This window comes from Sorex fumeus, unplaced genomic scaffold (assembly GCF_029834395.1).
Source record: "Sorex fumeus unplaced genomic scaffold, SorFum_2.1 ptg000002l, whole genome shotgun sequence".
NCBI classification, from domain to species: domain Eukaryota; kingdom Metazoa; phylum Chordata; class Mammalia; order Eulipotyphla; family Soricidae; genus Sorex; species Sorex fumeus.
Genome location: NW_026606059.1, coordinates 60400036 through 60421338, shown reverse-complemented (window position 1 = coordinate 60421338; position 21303 = coordinate 60400036). Strand labels below are relative to the sequence as shown.

Here is a 21303-nt window from a genome sequence, read left to right as displayed (position 1 = left end):
ATCAGACCAGAAACCATAAGGTACATTGAAGACAAAGTTGGCAAAACCCTCCATGACATTGAAGCTAATGGTATCTTCAAAGATGCCACGCCACTGGCCGAGCAAGTGAAAACAGAGATAGATAAATGGGACTATCTTAAACTAAAAAGCTTCTGCACCTCCAAAGAAACAGTGACCAAAATACAAAGACAGTCTACAGAATGGGAAAGGATATTCGCCGAACACACATCTGACAAGGGGTTGATATCAAGGATATACAAAATACTGGTTGAACTCCACAAGAAGAAAACATCCAACCCCATCAAAAAATGGGACAATGAAATGAACAGAAACTTTCTCAAAGAAGAAATCCGAATGGCAAAAAAGCACATGAGAAAATGCTCTACATCATTAATTATCAGGGAGATGCAGATCAAAACCACAATGAGATACCATCTCACACCTCAGAGACTGGCCCACATCCAAAAGAACAAAAGCAACCGATGCTGGCGCGGATGTGGCGAGAAAGGGACACTGTTTCACTGTTGGTGGGAATGTCGACTGGTTCAGCCTTTCTGGAAAACAGTATGGACGATTCTCAAAAAATTAGAAATTGAGCTCCCATTTGACCCAGCAATACCACTCCTGGGAATATATCCCAAAGAGGCAAAAATGTATAGTCGAAGTGATATCTGCACTTGTTTGTTCATTGCAGCACTCTTTACAATAGCCAGAAACTGGAAGAAACCTGAATGCCCAAGAACAGATGACTGGTTAAAGAAACTTAGGTACATCTACACAATGGAGTACTATGTAGCTGTTAGAAAAGATGAAGTCATGAAATTTATAAACAAGTGGTACAACATGGAAAGTATCATGCTAAGCGAAATGAGTCAGAAAGAGAGGGATAGACATAGAAAGATTGCATTCATCTGGGGAATATAAAGAAACAAAATATGAGATTAATACCCAAGAATAGCTGAGATCAACACCAGGAGGATTACTCCATAGCTTAGAGGCCAGCCGGGCATTCAAGGGGAAAGGGCAGAGAAGGGAGCACCAAATAAAGGGTGTTTGGAGGATCCTCCCAGGATGGGAGTTGCATGTTGAAAGTAGACTATGGACTGAACATGTTTGCCACTCAAAGCCTCTTTTGCAGACCACAACACCCAAAAGGAGAGAGAGAACACAAGGGATTGGCCTGCCACAGAGGCGGGGGGGGGGGGTTTGTTGGGGGGATGGGGGGGAGGGATATTATCCATGGTGATGGAAAATGGGCACTGGTGGAGGGATGGGTATTTGATCATTGTATAATCGAAACCTAAGCACAAAAAATTGTAAATCTACAACTGTACCTCATGGTGTTTCACTAAAAATAATAAAAGAAAAAAAAAAGAAAAAAAAAACACCCAATTTAAAAAAGAAAAAATGAGCACTCAGGGTTCCCGAGAACAGATGACTGGTTAAAGAAACTTTGGTACATCTACACAATGGAGTACTATGTAGCTGTTAGAAAAGATGAAGTCATGAAATTTACATACAAGTGGTACTACATGGAAAGTATCATGCACAGCGAAATGAGTCAGAAATAAAGGGACAGACGTAGAAAGATTGCATTCATCTGGGGAACATAAAGTAACAAAATAGGAGACTAACACCCAAGAATATCCGAGATAAGTACCAGGAGGTTTACTCCATGGCTTGGGGGCCAGCTGCACATGCTAGGGGAAAAGGGAGCTCAGATAGAGAAGGGAGCACCAAATAAAGGGTGTTGGGAGGATCCTCCCAGGATGGGAGATGCGTGCTGAAAGTAGACTATAGACCGAACATGATTGCCACTCAATGCCTCTTTTGCAAACCACAGCACCCAAAAGGAGAGAGAGAACAAAAGGGAATGCCCTGCCACAGAGGCAGGGTGGATTGGCGGGGGGGGGGGGGGGGGGGGGGGCGGGGGGTTGGATGGTGGGAGGGATACTGGGATCCGTGGTGGTGGAAAATAGGCACTGGGGGAGGGATGGATACTCGATCATTGTATAATTGAAGCCCAAGGTGTTTCACTAATAAAAATTTTTTTTAAAAATTGAGCACTCAGGACCTAACTCTAGAATGATAAAACAAAAGAGGGAGAATAATTCCGGTCCCTTAAATTACCCACTTCCCCCAAACTGAAAGTGACAGTTTCCAGATTCATTTTTAATTCTTCTGTTTATGGCATTGGCCACTTTTAATATGTTGTTAAGATACATTAGAAGATATTTGTTGAGCACCGTCTGTGTGTCAAGCTCTCCTCTTAGAGTCACCTTTAATGGGAGACTGTATCAAAAGAAAAGAAGAAAGTAGGGCCAGCAATGTAGCTCAGTGGAAGAATACTCGCTTTGCATGTATAAAGGTCCTGGGCTCAATACCCACACTACAAAAAAAATAAATATGTAAGTAAAATGTAAAGAGAAATAAATAAATACAACAGTTAAATATTACATGGAGGGGCTGGAGAGTTAGTGTAATGGGTAGGGTGCTTGCCTTGCATGTGGCTGATCCAGTTTCCGTACCTGGCACCCTATATGGTCCCTAGAACCCAGCCTGGAATGATCCCTGAGTGCAGAGCCAGGAGTAAGCTCTGAGCACTATCAGGTGTGGTCCCAAAACCTGGGGGGAAGAAATCTGTAATGAATGAAATCATTGACAGAAATGCGGGGCAGTGTAATTTGCTGGAGAAAGTGAAGTGGTGCAAACTTTGATGAGGTCAGGATGGCATCTTTGAGAAGCGTCTCTTGAATTGAGATCTAGTGAATAAAGGAGGGTCTTTTTAGTCATAATGCAGACTTAGAGTTTTATGGGGTTTTTTTTAAACACATTGCTGAGTTTTTGAAAGGTTTTTATAGCAGATTGGTGTGATCTGATTTTGTAGAATGACTTTTGCTTTTTTGTGGCAAATAGATTGTAGGAACAAGATATTAAGAACAAGACATCCTGTTTCCCTCTCTTGCCAATCAGTTAAGTAGCTTTTTCTGTAGGCTAAGTGAGTGAGAGAGATTTGCAACCAGACTAGTAACAGATTCGGGATTTATTTTGGTGGTAAATTGGGATTTAAAAAAAAAAACTGATTAAATGGATTAGATGTTGATGACAGGCAAAAAGAGACATCTTAGATCATTTAGATTTCTAGCTTTGAAGAGTAGGATGAGTGTTGGGAAATACTCTGTTGCTTCTTATGATGTTCTTTGCTCTGTTTTCCTTTTTCCCTCACCCTCTGAAATATGTTTTAGCATTCTGGAGTGATTTTTTTCTTTGAAGTTGTATTTTTTCCCCCTCTCAATAATCCATCTCTTTTCTGTTCTGTGTTCTTTTTTTTCTTCTAAATTTTATTTTATTAAAGCACCCAACATGATTTACAAAATTATTTATAGTTAGATTTTAGACATACGTGTTCCATCACCGACTCTGCCACCAGCGCCAGCTTCCGTCTGCCAGTGTTTCCAGGTTCCCTCTCCTACCCAAACCCCACCTCCCTCCTTGACAGGCACCTTTCAAAGTTTGAGTCTTACGATTTTAATGTTGTTGACACTGTCCTTTGGATATTTACTTCTGTCATTCCTTAACACCACCAGTGAACCTTGACCTGACCCTTAACCCCTATTGCTTCTCACCTGTCTCTTCTCTCCTTCCACCCACTCTACACCCGTTGTCTTTCCTTCTCTGTATTTTGGGACCAAGGGTGACCTACGCATTCCCCCATTAAACCTTTGCCTTTCCTCATCCAGTAACCCTGTCACTGTCCTCCCGTTGTTCATCGATTTGCTCGAGTGGGCCCAGTAACATCTCCATTGTGAGACTTGTTGTTACTGTGTTTGGCATACTGAATACTCTCGGTAGCTTGCCAGGCTCTCTGAGAGGGGCGGAGGAATCGAACCTGGCTCAGCCAGGCTGGCTGCATGCAAGGCAAACACCCTACTGCTGTGCTATCACTCCAGCCCTATAAAAACCACATATAATATATTGATATCATCCTCTGTTTATCCTTCTTCTGACTTACTTCACTTAACCTAATGTCTGCTCTGTGTTCGAAAATCTTTTCTCCGACGGTTGCTTTCACCTTTTGTTATATTTTTGGCAGTCATATTTTCAATACCTGATTGGTTTTTGTTCTCTTCCTTATTTATCGCAATCTCTTATTTCATATGTTGAGAAGACACAGTAAGGATTAATTGGACTTCTTTTTTACCTTGATTTATCTGTTCTTTGAATGATCTCACTAATTTGTTTCTTTGGTATTTTTATTTTTGTGTGTTGTGGTTTTTTGGTTTCATTTATTTTTTTAAATTGAAAAATATGTCTTGATAGTATGATTTATCATGTTGGATTTTGTTTAATTGCTTTGGTATATTTGTGTCCAGAGTATTGTACTGTAGCAGTGTCCTCCCATTCATTGATTTGCTCCAGTGGGCATCAGTAACGTCTCCATTGTGAGACTTGTTACTGTTTTTGGCATATCAAATACACCACAGGGAGCTTGCCAGGCTCTGCTGTGCGGGCTGGATACTCTTGGTAGCTTGCTAGGCTCTCAGAGAGGGATGGAGAAATCGAATCCAGGTCAGCTTTGTGCAAGGCAAACGCCCTAGCAGCTGTGTATCGCTCCAGCCCCAGAGTGTTGTATAAATATAAGTTGTTTCTCCATTATATCTGACATGTAAATTGACGGAAAGTAGTATTCATTGGCACCTTCATCCTGAATCACTTCTAGAAAACAGCTAAATAGAAATTTAATTAAATTGTTAATGTAGTTTTTGCCCTCTTGGGGTATGAAATTAAGAGAAAATATTTTAGTGTCTTCTAGTTGGACTGTTTTTATTATGTTTATATTTTTAATTTAAAAATAAATGGATTAGGAAGGGGCAGGGGAATTGTTTGTACATTATTAATCTTTAATGCAGAGATATATACCTAAAACATCATGTCAAAATATTAATCATATAATTTGCAAAAATTCTTGATTTTATTTGAGCCATAGAATAATGAAGAAATAGTTGAATTCATGCAAAGTCAGAAATACCATTTTTAGTTTTGAAAGATTTTATTTTTGTTATGGTAACAGCAGTAGTATAATTTGTGACTTAGTCCTTGATGAGAAATTTAGCATTATCTGAAACTATTTTCATATTTCTAATTTTAAAATCTTGTTTGGGACTTAGGAGGTGTATAGAGGGATAGATTAGAAATTGGAAATTATAGTCTGTAATGAGAAATTAGAGTGCCTAATTAGGAGTCAGTCTAGTTCTTGTGTTATCGCTCTAAATAACTGCCTGACTCCTCTATAATGCAGTCTTTTCTGATAATCTTTCTACCTGGAGAATAGGAATAATGATTGCTTTTTAGGCTTGGTATGCAGATTTTCATTTTATAAAGTACTTATTCTCAGATGCCCCTTTAGTTTAAGATACTCTGGTGGGTTTTCTTCTCCAAGGAAATTTGTGAGGACTAAGAATATATTCTATATAAAGTAGCTCAAAAGTGTAAAATCTTTCCCATGTTTTAATAACAATTCAGTGCTTATTCATTATGTCATAATCATGGCTAGAAAAGACCTTGGAGAGATATCTGATTACTGTTTCATTTCATACTTACGCTTCAAGTAATCTTTCAAATTTATATAATTGTTGAACATTCAGTCTCTGCTGTCAAGATTTACAATACTGAGGGATTACAGAACATATAAAAGAGATTAGAATTTTATAGGATTAGTTCATACTACTAAATAATTATTCATGCTGTGATTTATAAAGAAACATTTGCGGACTGAGGAGATAGCTCAAAGTACTTAGTGCAGATTTGATCCCGACACCACACGGTCCTATGAGCACAGCCCACAGTGACCCCTGAGCACAGAACTGAGAGTCACCCCTGAGCACTGCTGACTCTGGTCTTAAACCCCTCTCTCCCAAAATAATACTTTTTTTTAGCTTAAGTAGGAACATTATTATTAGTAGCAGGGTAACTGTAAGTTTTATAGTGACCTCAATATACTATTTAAAGAATTGATAGTAAATTATTTGCAATGACTTTATTTCCCCTGTAAATGTATAGTTCTTCAGTATTCTCTGTGTGTTTTTTCTGGCTTCTGCTCAGATATATTTTTCCTGACTGTGGTCACTTAATCGCCAGTTTTAATAAATCCATGTGATATTATTTTCACAGATCTGGTTCATTACCTCGTTCATCTGAACAATTGCTGGGCCACAAAGAGGGTCCACGGGATTCTGTCACATTAGATGCTAAAGAATTGCTGAAATTTTTTACCTCAGATGGATTGCCAATTGGAGAGCTGCAGCCTTTACAGATTCAAAAGGGGTGAGTTAATAAACTTAAAATTCCCAGGAAATTTTTAAGTCTTTTTTTTTTTTTCCAGAAACATGGAATCTCATTTTTCCAGTTAAGGGAAGCCCTGTGTTATGTAGGCAGAATTTGCAGGTTTGATCCCATTTTGTATTTGGCCTTAATCCCACATTTTGCCTTAGCTAAATATGCTCCTGTTTTATGATACTGATTGTAAGGGAAATAGGAATAATAAAAGCAACCTCAGTCTATCCATTATGGAAGTCCTTAGCATTTACTTTACATTCAAAGGACAATACTTGCTCATTGACCCCCTTTGGGGGATCTACAATAGTGGTGCTCAGAGCTTACTGCCAGTTTTGTGCTCAAGGGCCACGGTTGGTGATGCCTGAAGCGTCAGATGTGGTGCTGGGGATCAAACTAGGTCAGCCATTTGCAAGGCAAGTGCCCTTATTCTTAAACCATTTTTCTGGCCCGAAAACTTTTGTAAGAGAAACAATATAATTTGACTTGCAAATATTTTACTTTAATATTCCTTGCTGTGTTGAACTTTGGTTTTGATTTTATGGCTACTTGTTATGATATTACTAGTCATACTCGTAGCCAAAAGAGCACAGGCAATTAACTGAAGAGAATGGGAAAGTAATGAAAATGATTTTGTGTGTGTGTGTGTGTGTGTGTGTGTGTGTGTTGTCTGTGTGTGTGTGTGTGTGTGAGTGTGTGAGAGAGAGATACTGGGAATCAGACCCTGGACCTCACACGTGCAAAGTATGCACTCTACCACTAAGTCATATAAAGCTTTGTGACTGTAATACAAAGTAAAATCTCAGTATCTACACATGAATAACTTACAACTGTTTTGACTTCTGAGACAATTTCTACTGAGTTACTAGTTAATAAATAATACTTACCAAGTTTACTAGTTATGGGTAAAATTGTGATATAAACTACTTATGAGTTTGAATAATTTGCTCAATATTTAGTTATTAATCCATTCTTTTGAAACAACCCACCCAAAAACTTTAAAAATTATAGATCACTTACTTTGATCACCTATAGCACTTGGTTTGGTAAATATTGAGTCCTGAGGTAAATTTTACAAAGGATTTATTTGTAGTCAATTATATCTGAAATTATGATAAAGTGTATTGCTTTAATGTGCATTTGTAGTAAAGACATCTGACGCTAATCTGAAAGCTTAAGCATCTTAACTAAATCTGTTTCTTACTAACTTGATGTTAATGATATGAGATTGTACAATTTGAGAATAATTTTCCTTTTCCTTTTCCCACGACTTTGAGAGATGGATACCAACTGTGTAAGCGTGTATGTGTGTGTGTGTTGTATGTATCAAGAAAATGAAGACGTGTTTTTTTTAATTTAATTTGGGATTATTGCTTAAATCATTAAGAATGAATTGGCAGTCAGATGAATTTACTTAAACTGAAGTATGTCATTTGCATACTTTTTGGGATCAGAATGTCTTTCTAATTGTAGTTATATGGGAGAAATCTATTTATTCTGTAGTTCACAGGTGAGTTATATAGGAGTATTTGATATAGGTCCTTGATGTTGGAGAAGAACTTCATCACTATATTCAATAGTGATATATTCAATATCTTCTGTTGAGGACAAAAGGGACTGTATAGCGGGTCAAGTACTTGCCTTGTGGGCAACTGACCATAGAGTTCAGTCCCCAGGACTCCTATGGTTCCCCCAGCCTGCCAGGAGTGATCCCTGAGCTCAGAGCCAGGAGTAAGCCCTAAGCACAGTTATGTGTAGCAAAAAGCCCCTATATATCTATATCTACATTTATATCGATTTATTTTTATTAATGTGAAGATTTAAGAATAAGCTAAGGCAAGAATAAAGAACCTACATGTTCTTATTAAATCTGTACTTGTACAAAGAATCATCTGAAATGCTGCATTTAAAGTAGAATACAACTTCTAAGTATACCACATAATATTTACATTGGGAAAATGTATATTACATTAGAATGGGCAAGTGAAAGTAAACTTAAGCAAAGACTGGCGCGCACACTCTGCGTACAGCAGCCTGGAGTTCAGTTCTGGCTCCATGGGTTCCCCTGGTGCCACAAGGAGCAACCTACAGCACCCCTAGGTAATAAATAACATGAAGCAACATTAGATACAGTTGCTGACAAATAGGAATTGAAATAAAAAATGGAGCACAACATGGTAAGGGGTAGGATTGCTAGTTACCTAAGGAGTTCTATAATAGAAAGTTATTCATGTTTATAATCAGTTGTCAAAATGCGGGGGTCATTGCAATTTATTAGCCTTACTTGTAATGGACTACTTTCAAGTGGATTTCCTAGAATATAACTGCTTTTTTTTCATTCACTTTTAAACTTATCTTCTTATTTTAATATAATAATTTTAAATGCTTATTATACTCCCCCTTTATTTCCAGTGACTGATGGGCAGTTTTAATTAATAATGCTAGAGTAGAAAATGTAATAGCAAACTTATTCTCAGTACCTGATTTTCTACACACTTTTGAAGTCTCTGAGTTCAACATTTTGGTAATCTTTGACCTATTAGCTATGTAAAGATTGTTGCTGCATTTTTCTCCTATTTCCTTCTAACTTTTTCTGAGCTGCAGGAATATGCTCATGAATAACCAGAATATTATTTGATCAATATCTGTAACTCAGTCAAGAAGGAGGGACACTGTCAGAGTAACCAGAGTTTAAATGCGCTTTTTTTGCACTAATCTCTCTTTTCCCGAGTCTGATATACCCCAGCTCTTGGTGTGGAGGGATTGAAAAGGCGCTTTTGATATGTGCTCATCTTTTGCTTAGTTCTAACATGTTGCCTGATTGAAAACCAACTTCAGGGCCAGGGCAGTAGTACAGCAGGAAGGGCATTTGCCTTGCACACGCACAGCAGAGCCTGGTAAGCTATCCGTGGCATATTCGATATGCCAAAACCAGTAAATACAGTGAGTTTTATTCCCCCGAAAGAGCCACCAATACAGCAGCGTTAAGAAGGATGAGGAAGGAGAGGCCGATAAAATCTCAATGCCGAACTAGGCTGCCAAAACGAAGAACAAAAATGACTACTTTCAGTGCACGTATGCTGGCATCAGAGGCATCTATCAAGGACCTGATGGTGCAAGCGTGAAAGACCAAATACGACGTCATTGGTCTGACCAAGACTAGAAGGCATCAATCACATCATGGCCGTTTTCAACAATGAAGAAGAACTGTTCCTCGCGGAGGGGTTCGACAGGGTGATACCATTTCACTGAAACTCTAAGTACCACCCTTGAGAACGTCATGTGATGACTGAAATGGGAAGCAATGGGAGTGAAGATAGATGGTCTGCAACTACATCACCTCCGCTTTGCTGATGACATCATTCTAATAACACCAAACATTAGCCAAGCAGCAAAAATGCTGGTCGACTTTGACCGTGAGTGTGGAAAGGCCAGACTCCAGCTGAATCTTATGAAGACAATGTTTATGAGAAACAGCCTCAGTCCTGACGCTCCATTTGCTCTCAATGGAATGAATATCTCTGAATGCAGCAGTTATGTGTACCTAGGTCGAGAAGTCAACATGACAAATGACCTGGCACCCACCTACCAGATGGTCAGATTTCTTCGTCAAGACCTTTAACGATAGGTTTGAGGATGTTCGTGTTCCAAGAACAGGCAGACGCCATTGGGCTATACTAGCACGCGACAGGGACAAATGGAGACGTTACTGGCTCCCGCTCGAGCAAATTGCTGAGTAATGGGATGTCAGGTGATCAAGTGAACAACCTCTCTTTTCCCAAGTCTGATATACCCCAGCTCTTGGTGTGGAGGGATTGAATAGGTGCTTTTGATGTGTGCTCATCATATGCTTAGTTCTAACATGATGCCTGATTGAAAACGAACTTCAAGGCAGTAGTACAGCAGGGAGGGCATTTGCCTTGCACATAGCAATCCTAGCACATGGCTGACCTGGGTTTGATTCTCAACATCCCATATGACCCTGTTCCTCCACTCCCCAACCCCCTCAGCACTGCCAGGAATTATTCCTGAGTGCAGAACCAGGAGTAAGCCCTGAGCATTGCCGGGTGTAGCCCAATAAGGTGTGGGGGTGGGGGGGTGCGAGAAAGAGAGAGAGAGAAGCCAACTTCAGAATAACTGAAGTCAGCTAGTCATTATATCCTCTGATATTTAAAGGACTACTGACACCTGAAGTAGGTGTCGAGATGACATAAATACATAAACATTAGTGTCCTCTAACAAGCAAAAAAAAAAAATCCATGAACAAGACTGCTTCTTGAATTTTGATGACAAGTCATTCTTTTGTCTTGATCTCTCTATTTCTGATAATAATTTGGTACAAGAAGAACCCTCTTAACTTCAGAAATTTACAGTTTCTAGTACACAGAGTTTTTACTCCATGTATGATTCATTTGCAGAGTAGAAAATCCTATTTCTAGCTTTAGGTACTTCTCTATTTCACTAAGTAAACTTTAAATATAAATGAAGCCCTTACGTGTTTATTTATTTTTCAGGGAAAAGACTTTCATCCTGACACCAGAACTTAGTCCCCAGAAACTTCGGGGTTTGCCTTTTGAAAAAGCTTCAGTATGTCATTACCATGGAATTGAGTAAGTTTTGTTCCTGATACTTTACTTCCCTCCGCGTTGTGGCTGCGGTCTGTATAAAATGAACATGAAGGGTTAAGTGTGACAGTGACAGAAATTGAGATCTAGAGTTAAAGAGAAAATGTATCCAAATATACCACGTTCCGTATCATTGTAAAATTCATTTTGACTTCTGAATAATTGAAATATTAAAATCAGTTTGTGGACTCTGGAAAAAAAAGAAAAAGTAAAAAGCAAAGCAGTGCACACACATCATTTTTCTCCTACTGAAATAAAACCAAATTGTTATTTGATGATCAATGAGTTTTATAGAAATTTATAGAAATTTTAATCAAAATTATTTTGGTCTTTATGTTATGGATGTATAGACTTCTGGTCACACGAATATTCCCTGGTCCCTAAATTACATTTTAATTGCTCAGAAGCCATAAGTGAAATGCTTTTCTGTTTGTAGCATGGTAATTGTGCACACTTTTTTGCTGTTGTGGGTATAACACCCGGATGTTCTGAGTGTTGACAAAGGTGTGTGAGCGCTCTAGCCACTCTTAGTGAACACAGCAACTAGAAAATGTATGCGCCCCACAGCTAAAGAGTGAGACCCACTCCTCTTCCTCCGAAAGGTAACGTTGCGATCACCACAATTAATATGCAACTCTTGGTGAGCACCATGACAAAATGTGCAAGAACCACAGCCTGGTGTGTGGTACTCAGCACGTACCACAGCTAGACGGGTGAGTACCACTGCTGGCCAGGCTGATCATCACAACAACAAGGAATGAGAACAATTTTTCAAAAAATAGGTTAGTGAATGACTGGAACATTCTGTTTGTCTTTGCTTGTAAACTTAGTGTTTATTTCATGCAAACTTTAAAATACTTCCCTGACAGTCACTCGCTTGGGGACTGATGACAGAAGAGACTATGTAGAAACACAGGGTTTGAGTAGCACATCAATAAGAGGTAGAGTTCAGGTGCATAACTCTGAATAGAGTGAGTAAGTGCCAGGAATTGTTTGAATTTCAAAGCAGATATCTAAACTTAGTTGGGAAGAATAAATTAGAATTTACCTGGCAATAAAGGAAATAGCTGGGGAGGAATGAGGAATAGAGGTTCATATTCAATAAAGATGCCATCACATTTTTCATTTTGAATAGGCCTGACTAATACACTTTATTATGGTGAGATCGGATCATAAAATCATAATAATGATTGTTGACATAGCAAGGAGTTTACGCTTTCTTTTAGAGGCAATAGAAATAAAAGTTATTTTTAAACACATTTTATTTAAAAATTTTGTTTTAATTAATTTCAGGAGTACAGTGAATTTCTCTGCGGGCCCAGCCTCCAAAGTTCTAGTACTCCCCATTCCCTCCCCTAAGAGTTATATCTCTTATTTTTTGCAAGTCCTTTGGCTTTGTTTTTTCTGTATTCCACATGTGAGTCAAATTATCCAGCAAAATTGTCTTTCATTTCCTCCTTACTTCACTTGACCTCATCATCAACAACTTTAACCATGTTCTCAAAAAACGCACAATTCCATCTTTTTAATAGCAGACTGATATTTTACTGAGTATCATACTGCAAGTGCTTTCTTCAGTCACCCATGGGCAAGCATTTAGGTTGAGTCCATGTTTGGGCTATTGTGCTGTTGGGAACATGTGTGAAAATATTTTTTCAAATCATTGTTTTCATATCTTTCAGATAAATGCTTCAGAGTGGTTTTGCTGAATCATACAGTACTTTCAGTTTCAGTTTTCTTTTTTTCAATTTAGACTTTTAAAAAAAAATTTATTAGTAAATCACCATGAGGTACAGTTACAGACTTACAAACTTTCATGCTTGCGTTTCAGTCATACAATGGTCAAGTACCCATCCCTCCACCAGTGCCCATTTTCCACCACCAATGGTCCCAACATCCCTCCCACCACCCCCACCCCGACCCACCAACCCCACCCTGCCTCTGTGGCAGGGCATTCACTTTTGCTCTCTCTCTCTCCTTTTGGGTGTTGTGGTTTGCAATAGAGGTATTCAATGGCCATCATGTTCGGTTTATAGTCTACTTTCAGCACGCATCTCCCATCCTCATTTTCAGTTTCCCAAGGGAGCCTCACACTGAAAACTCTTCATTTTTGTTTCTGGTATCTAGAGGGTGCTTAGCTGCTCCCAGCAGTGTCAGGTAATCATGTGGTACAGGGGACCCCACCCGCCTCCTGCATGCAACATCACTCAGAATGTCCAGCAGTCTCTAGCCCCTGAAAAAAAACTTTTCTTTTTAAAGCATGGAAGTGAATGCTTGGGTTTTGTCATTAAAAAGAAATCTCATTGTCTTTTGAAGAGTTGATAAATTGGGTATTTCAAGCAAAATATTTTGAGAAACTAAAAGCTGTCAAGATAATGAAAATAACAGTACAAATTTAAGAGCTATCTAAAGAATATATAAGAGTAATGAGATTTAAAGTTTGATATCAATGGTAAAATATTCACTTTATGTTTAGCAGGAAAATGAATCATCCTAACAAATCGGATCCAAGTTGAAAAGATACACATTCTTACCACTAGGTTCTAGGCAATAAATTAAAATAAGGAAAACTAAATTTCTTAAAAGAGTCATATGTATTGGAAAGAAAGCCAAAAGAATGTCTTGTTACTGGATTTTGTTTTGTTTTATTTGAACAGAAGAAACCTGATAGATTACTAGAAGTAGTAAGGGAATTTATTCAATGGCCAGTAATTAAATACGTATATAAAAATAATGTTACCTTGAACTAGCCACTTTTGTTGCTGCTATTGTGTTTTGGGGTCCACATGGCTGTGATGGAGATTCACTCGGGCTCTGAGCTCAGGGGCCACTCCTGGAAGTGCTGAGAGTGCCAGCAAGCAAACTGCAGCCAGCTTCATGCAAGGCAAGCATCTGAGCATCTCTTAAGCAGTTCATAGTTACGTAAAATAAAAAATAATTTTCAGAAAGACTCCATAGCAACCTCCGGCAAATTGAAGTATAGATATTGGAATTAATCTTAGTGTGAAATGGGGAAAAATTCCAATTATTCATAACATCTGATTTATTTAGCTAGTGAAAAATTAGTGATGTACTTTGAAAGTATTTAAGGGAGAGTATTTTTCAGTGTTATTTAAGAGAACATTAAGAGTAATGCCTAACTTTAGAGGCTTGGTTAAGTAAATTATAGTATACCTTTAAAATAAAATTCTGCCCTACTGCCAGAGTGTTAAAAAGAGCAATAAATATTAGCAAGAAGAAGGACCAATCCGAACTCTTATGCATTGCTAGTGGGAGTTTGCATTGAGTTATGTTCCTTAGAATAGGATCTAGGGGCCAGAGAGATTGTACGGCTGGTAGGCCACTTCTCTTGCATACAGACAACTCAGGTTCAGTCTACAGCACAGCTATGGTCCCCTGCCCACTGCCAAAAATGATTCCTGAGTACAGAGCCAGGAGTAAACACTGAGCACTCAGCACTGAGCACAGCTGAGTGTGGCTCCAACACCTACCCCACAAAGAAAAAAAAAATTTTTAAAAAGATCTTGAAGATTCTTACAAAACTAAACACACTAATACCTTGTGATTTAAGAATTCCAGGGCTATGCCTTTACCTTAAAGAAATGAGAACATAGTTTCTCAAAATAAGAACTTTTGATTTTTGGAAGAATATATAGAGGGCCAAGGGGTAGTTCAAAGGACTGAGATGAATACATTGCATGGGGAACCTCAGTTTGATTTCCAGCCTCATGTAGCCCTCTGAGTGCTCCGCTGGAAGGAGCCCTAGGAGGACCAGGTGTTGTCCAAAGCCACAAAACAAAACAGAGTATACAGAACAGATTTTTACTGTATTTAGATACTTACTTTTCCATACTTATTGACCACATCATATTCAGTCGATGGTTTTGCCTGACTGATGTCGCTGTTGTCACAAAATTCCAAATGGGATCAGACCACCGTCTCCTTCATGCTAAATTCTATTTCACAGAGCAGGGAGAAAGGGCTGTAAAGTTTAAGAAGAGAACGCCAAGAACGACCACCAACTGGAAGCTCTTTGGCACTATTGCAGCAATGTGGGAAGATGCCGTCGTTGACAACATCGACAAAGAATACTATCAACTGGCTCAGCACCTCCACGATTGTTCGAGGAACACCGAGAGAGAAAACCACAAAAAGATGCCTGTCTTTGGAAACTCTTGAGCTCATTTGCCAGCGTGGTTTGGCATGAGCCTCAGGCAATCACAAGCTAATGTCCAAGCTCGCAAAGCTGTGCAGAGAAGCAATAAATGAAGACCTCAAAGAGAGAAGAGCAGCAGTATTGGCTGATGTGGCGGAAGCTGGGAAAATTTTTTACAACACCTGCCTGTCCGTCGCCAACTATAAGACCAAGATCACTACCCTCCAATGTCCTGATGGATCTATCATGTCTTCTAGAAGGGCAATGGAAAATGTTATCCACAACTTTTACTCGAATCTCTGAGATATATATATATATATATATATATATATATATATATATATATATATATATATAGCACAGCGGTAGGGCGTTCGCCTTACAAGCGGCCAACATGGCCGACCAGAGTTCGATTCCTCCGCCCCTCTCGGAGAGCCCGGCAAGCTACCGAGAGTATTCGATATGCCAGACACAGTAACAACAAAGTCTCCAATGGAGACGTTACTGGGCCCGCTCGAGCAAATCGACGATCAACGGGAGGGCCTTCACCTTCACCTTCACAGTCCTCAGGCCAGGTTAGTCTTCTTAGCCCCAGCAGGGTCCGAGTCTCATCATTACTTTCTTTTGGATCATGACAGCATTTGTCCATGATCGTGCGCTCAACTTATAGTTGAGTATCGTGGTGCTTTGGCCTAGCCCATTTCAATGCTAGGGTAGCTCACAGCTTGCCCTGGGTCCATTCAGTCCCTTGTCAGGACCCTGCTTTTGGGGTGCTAGGAACTAAGGGCAACTGAGTCAAGAAAGCAGATGGACTCAGTAGGACTCAATCAACTCCCAAGTTACAAAGCATAATAATAACTGTCTTCCTGTGTCCATACAGAAAGGACATTGCTTTAAGGTAAACTATGCAAAAGACATAACTTATAATACAAGTTCAATGTCCTTAGAAGGATCTGATCTTACAAGCTAACAGAATCTGATTAGGGAGAAAAGGTGATTAACTGGCTGGGGAGGAGAGCACGAAGAAGAGTTTACAGATAAACAGAGGATTGGGAGTGACTAGGGAACACTGTGATGGGTGTAACCCAATAAAGCTAAGCTCCCTGTGACATTGTTATTCTTCATATAGCCATGTCCAACTGCCCACATACCAAATTCTGCAGGATGGATATGTCATTTCCAACGTTCTCCCTTCCGAAATCCAACACACCATTTTATCAGTAAAGAAGCATACAGCACCCAGTCCAGACAAGTCAGACCTGAACACCTGAAGATTCTGCCACCATTACTCGTCAGTACTCCGGCTCGGCTCTTCACACGCTACCTGTCTGAATGCAAGGTTCCATCCCAATGGAAAACCAGCAGGACCGTTCTACTGTACAGGAAGGGAGACATCCATGACATTGGCAACTATCTGCCCGATCTGCCTGTTGTCCGTCATCTACAAGTTATTCACTCGAGTCATCCTGAATAGGATTGGCAGAACACTAGATGAAGGACAGCCATGCAAGCAAGCCAGGTTCCAAAAAGGATTCAGCTTGATCGACCATATCCACACAGTGACCAAGCTCATTGAGGTTTTGCAAGAGTTCAAGATACCGCTCTGTCTAACGTTCATCAATTTAAAGAAGGCCTTTGATTCTGTTTAGACTGAAGTGGTCATTGATGCCCTTGCCAAACAGGGCATTCAAACTCAGTGCATCAGGATCCTCTGTGAGCTGTATTACAGATCACCACCAGGATCTCACCATTCTATGAGGTAGTGTTCATCAAGAGGGGTTCGTTCGGCAGGGCGACACTATTTGACTGAAATTCTTCTGTGCCACCCTTGATAACAACATGCGAAGACTGGAATGGGAAGGAATGGGAGTGAAGATAGACAGTCGACAACTATACCACCTCTGCTTTGCTAATGACATCATTCTAATAACACCAAATATTAGCTAAGCAGCAGGAATTCAACCTGTTCCTTATTGTTGCTACATGACCTGCTTTCAGTCTGGGGCTGTTGCTCCAATATATACAGCGCTTTCTGTAAGACTGGGGTGTAGCCCAGTTTTAGACCCGCCTTGTAAGGGTGAGACTCTGAGGTGACTTAAACCGTGGGTATGGTAAGGTCGGACTACAGCTGAATCTCACAAAGACAATGTTCATGAGAAACGGACTAGTTCCTGATGTTCCATTTGCTCTCAACGGAATGAACATCTCTGAATGCAACAGTTATGTGTACCTAGGTCAAGAACTCAACATGATGAATGATCTGCCACCTGAACTGCACAGTAGGAAGAGAGCTGCATGAATGCCTTCAAGAGCATCAAAGAAGTGGTTAGGAGGACGAAGAATCTCCGACTCCAGGCACATCTTTTCAACTCCACCATTCTTCCTGCACTAACTTATGCCTCAAAGACCTGGACCCTACAAAAATAGGATAATAATGCTATTCGGGTATCCCAAAGAGGAATCGAAAGAGTGATGCTTGGAATATCACGTTTCACTCAAATGAGAGAAGGAATCTGGAGTTCCGACCTCCATCAGTGATCGAGAATCAGGGACACTGTCTCATTTGCCAAGGTGTCTAAAATCAGATGGGCGGACATGTAATGCGATTTGGAGATGACTGCTGGACTAGAGCTGTTACCGACTGGATTCCATGGGACATCAAAAGAATGCGTGGCCACCCACCTACGAGATGGTCAGACTTCTTCATCAAGATCCTGAACAAATGCTTTGAGGCTCTTTGTGTTCCTGGAGCTAGCAGATGCCATTGGGCTATACTAGCATGTGACAGGGACAAATGGAGAAATTATTGGCTCCTGCTCAAGCAAATCGATGAGCAATGGGATGACAGGTGATACAAGATACGTTTTTCCATGTGAGTTATCAAACCCAGAGTCTCACCCTTGCAAGGCAGGTCTAAAACTGGGCTACACCCCAGCCTTACAGAAAGTGTTGTATATATTGGAGCAATAGCCCCAGACTGAAAGCAGGTCATGTAGCAACAATTAGGAACAGCATATCGATATAGGTGACAACATTAAATTTGTGTATGAGTATGTGAAGGATGGGAGGGGAAGTTTAAATAAGAATTTGAGAACTTGAAATGAACAATAGAGAGGGCCGAAGTGATAGTACAGTGGATAGGGCATTTTCCTTGCATGCTGCTGACCCAGGTTCGATCCCCAGCATCTCATATGGTCCCATGAGCACACCCAGGAGTAATTCCTGAGTGCAGAACCAGGAGTAACTCCTGAGCATCGCTGGGTGTGACCTCCCCACCAAAAAAAGAAATGAACAATAGAAACTAAAATATCCCATAATAATCATTTCTGAAAGAATTCCTGAATGAATGGAATATTAATTTAAATCTAAATGATACAAATAGATAAAAATTTTAAATTGTTTTGTTATCCACAGACAACTCAGAGATAACTACTCATACTAATCATAAAAAGATAAGAAATGCCACTTCATCAGGTTTTACTGTTTCATAAATTTAAGGAAAGTTATTTCCTTTTATTTAAATGATTTATATTTTAGCTATACACTATTTTTGTGAAATAATTACAAGTCTAACTTTTTATTTGCACACAGTTTCCCTTAATTATGTTTAAGCAAGAAAATGTTTTCCCTGGTATGTTAAAGTTTGATTAAAAGGATATATTTTTCTGTTTTCCCCTCTTTTTAATTTTAATAAAGGTCTTAAAATTAAATGTCACAGAAAATTCCAATAATTCCTCTATTTATTATTTGTACCTATGATCCAAATTTTTATTTCTTTTTCTTTCTTTTGGTGGTAGGGGGAATTTTGTGCCACGACCAGCAGTACTCATGACTTACTCCTGGCTGTACAATTGGGATCATTCCTGGTAGTGTTTGAGGTTCTGTGTGTCGCACCTGGGTTGGAAGCCAGTTCAACCTTGCAATGCAAATGCCTTAAACCTGTACTATCTCTTTTAGCTCAGTCTCAGTTTTCAGATAAAAGTGTATGTCTTATTCCACATGACTCCACTCAGCTGATGATTATCTTTGACTTCATAGCTTATTTCCCATATTATCACCTCGTTTCATTCATTTTATCCCAGAAGGTATGATTTCCTCCTCCTTAATAGTAGAGTAGTATTTCACCGAGTATATCAGCCACCGATTCTTTATCCAATACTTGCTTGATGGCATTTAGGGTGACTCCCTGTTTTGGCTGTTGTACACATAGGGTGCAAGTTTCAGATGAGTCTTTTTGTATGCCTAGAAGTGCTGTTGCTACATCTTGTGGAATTTCCATATATTTACTTTGTTTTAATATTTTTTTTCCGTTTGCAAGCCACGCCTGGTGGTACACGGGGGCTGCTGTTGGCTTTGAGCCATGGGGAGCTGTGGATCAAGACGCGCATGAGGCTCTCACATGCCAAGTTGGCAGCCCCCCAGGAACCATTTTCATCTATTAAAGAAATCTCCCTGCTCTTTTCCACAGAGGCTACCTTCCCCCCAGCAGAGTTCCTTTTACTCCATATCCTCACCAGTGTTTGTAGTTTCCAGTCTTTCAGATAGCGCCATTCTCACCAGTGTGAGGTGCTAACTCGCTGCAGTTTGGATTTGCACTTCCCAAATGATTAGTGATACTAAGCGTATTTTCACATTTCTGTGGACCACCTGTATGTCTTTTTTTTAACCGAATATATATTTTATTTTCACTCTCTTATTGAGTCACTGCAAATTACAAAGTTACAAAGATATATATGATTGCATTTTAGGTGTATATTGTTTGAACACCAGTTCCTTCACCAGTGCCCACTACCCTCCACCAGTGTCCCCAGTTTCCCTCCCACCCCCAGCCTGCCTCTGTGCCAGGCACTTTCCTCCTCCCTATTGTCCTAGTGTTCCCTTCTCTAGCTGATCCCCCACCCCCACCCCAGTCCCAGTGCCAAGCTTCCTATGGAAGACCAGTTCTCCTGCTCTTCTTTCTTTTTCCACAGGGTATTGGACATTCCCTACGAGGTTTCTTCATATCTCATTATATAAGAAATCATTCTGAGTCTGTTCCTCTCCTTCTGATTGATTTCACTTAACATGGAACTCTCCACATTGCAGCAAATTGTATGACTATCTTTTCTAACAGCTGAGTAGCATTCCACTCTGTATATATACCATAGTGGTTTTTTTTAGATCTTGTCTTCTGTTCATGGGTATTTAAGTTGTTCCCATATTTGGTCTATTATATAAAGTGCTGGAGGGAACATACAACTGCAGATGTTGTTTCTGCATCATGCATTTGGGGCTTTGGGATATATCCCTGAGGTAGAATTGCTGGGTCATATGGAAGCTTAATTCCTAGTTTTTTTGAGAAATGTCCATATTGTCTTACAAATAGGCTGGACCATTCAACATTACCACCAGCAGTGAGTGAGATTCATTTCTCCCCACTTCCTCACCAACACTGGTTGCTGTTCCTTTTGATGCGTACCAGTGTCTTTGGTGTGAGGTGAGATCTTGTGGTTGTTCTGATTAGCAGTTCCCTGATGATTAGTGATTTGGGGCATTTTTCATAGGCTTTTTGGCCATTTGCACTTCTTTGAAGAATTTCCTGTTTATCTCTTTTCCCCCCATTTTTGACAGGGTTTTTGTTGTTTCTTTGCAGAGTTCTACTTGGTCTTTATACATCTTGGCTATTAACCCTTTGTCGGATGAGTGGTGGGCAAATAATTTCTCCCAGTCTGTGGGTATTTGTCTTCTTTGGAGGAGTGTTTGAGCAGGAGCTTGGATCATGTTTTGGACAGTCACTTTATTTTGTGATTGTTGTGGAGTTGTGGCTCTGTGTTGTGGATGTTAGCCCCCTCTCATCTGCAGGATGTACAGATGTCTCAATTGCTGGGTTGCCTCTTTTATCTGTGGGAATCTTCATCTCTCTTATGAGGGCTTCCCGAGCAGGGTCCAGGGTGCAGGACTGTAGCAGTACTTGGGGACCACCAGGGCCAGACCAGACTCTATCAGAGTCCATGATAGAGCTGCCGGGGGCAGAGAAGACATGCCAGAGACCTAGTTCAGGGTCTTCTCTATGCACTTTGCCCATTGAGCTATCTCACCCCTTTCCTCGTCAGAGTTTCTTTTGCTGCTCTAAAAGATTTCTTTTCCTTTTAATTTTGTGTCACTCCATTTGCTTATTCTTTGACCTTGCTTTTGGAGTTGAGTCTCCAA

At 39.9% G+C, this 21303-nt stretch overlaps 1 protein-coding gene across 1 annotated transcript in view; it reads left to right on the top strand.

Annotated features, from left to right (window-relative positions):
- Positions 1 to 21303, top strand: part of MTBP (MDM2 binding protein) — an 86235-nt gene that overhangs the window by 55576 nt on the left and 9356 nt on the right. The window contains exons 16-17 of the mRNA XM_056110582.1: positions 6172 to 6324; positions 10848 to 10943. Of these exons, the coding sequence (XP_055966557.1) occupies positions 6172 to 6324; positions 10848 to 10943 (249 nt within the window). The remainder of the gene's footprint in view (positions 1 to 6171; positions 6325 to 10847; positions 10944 to 21303) is intronic.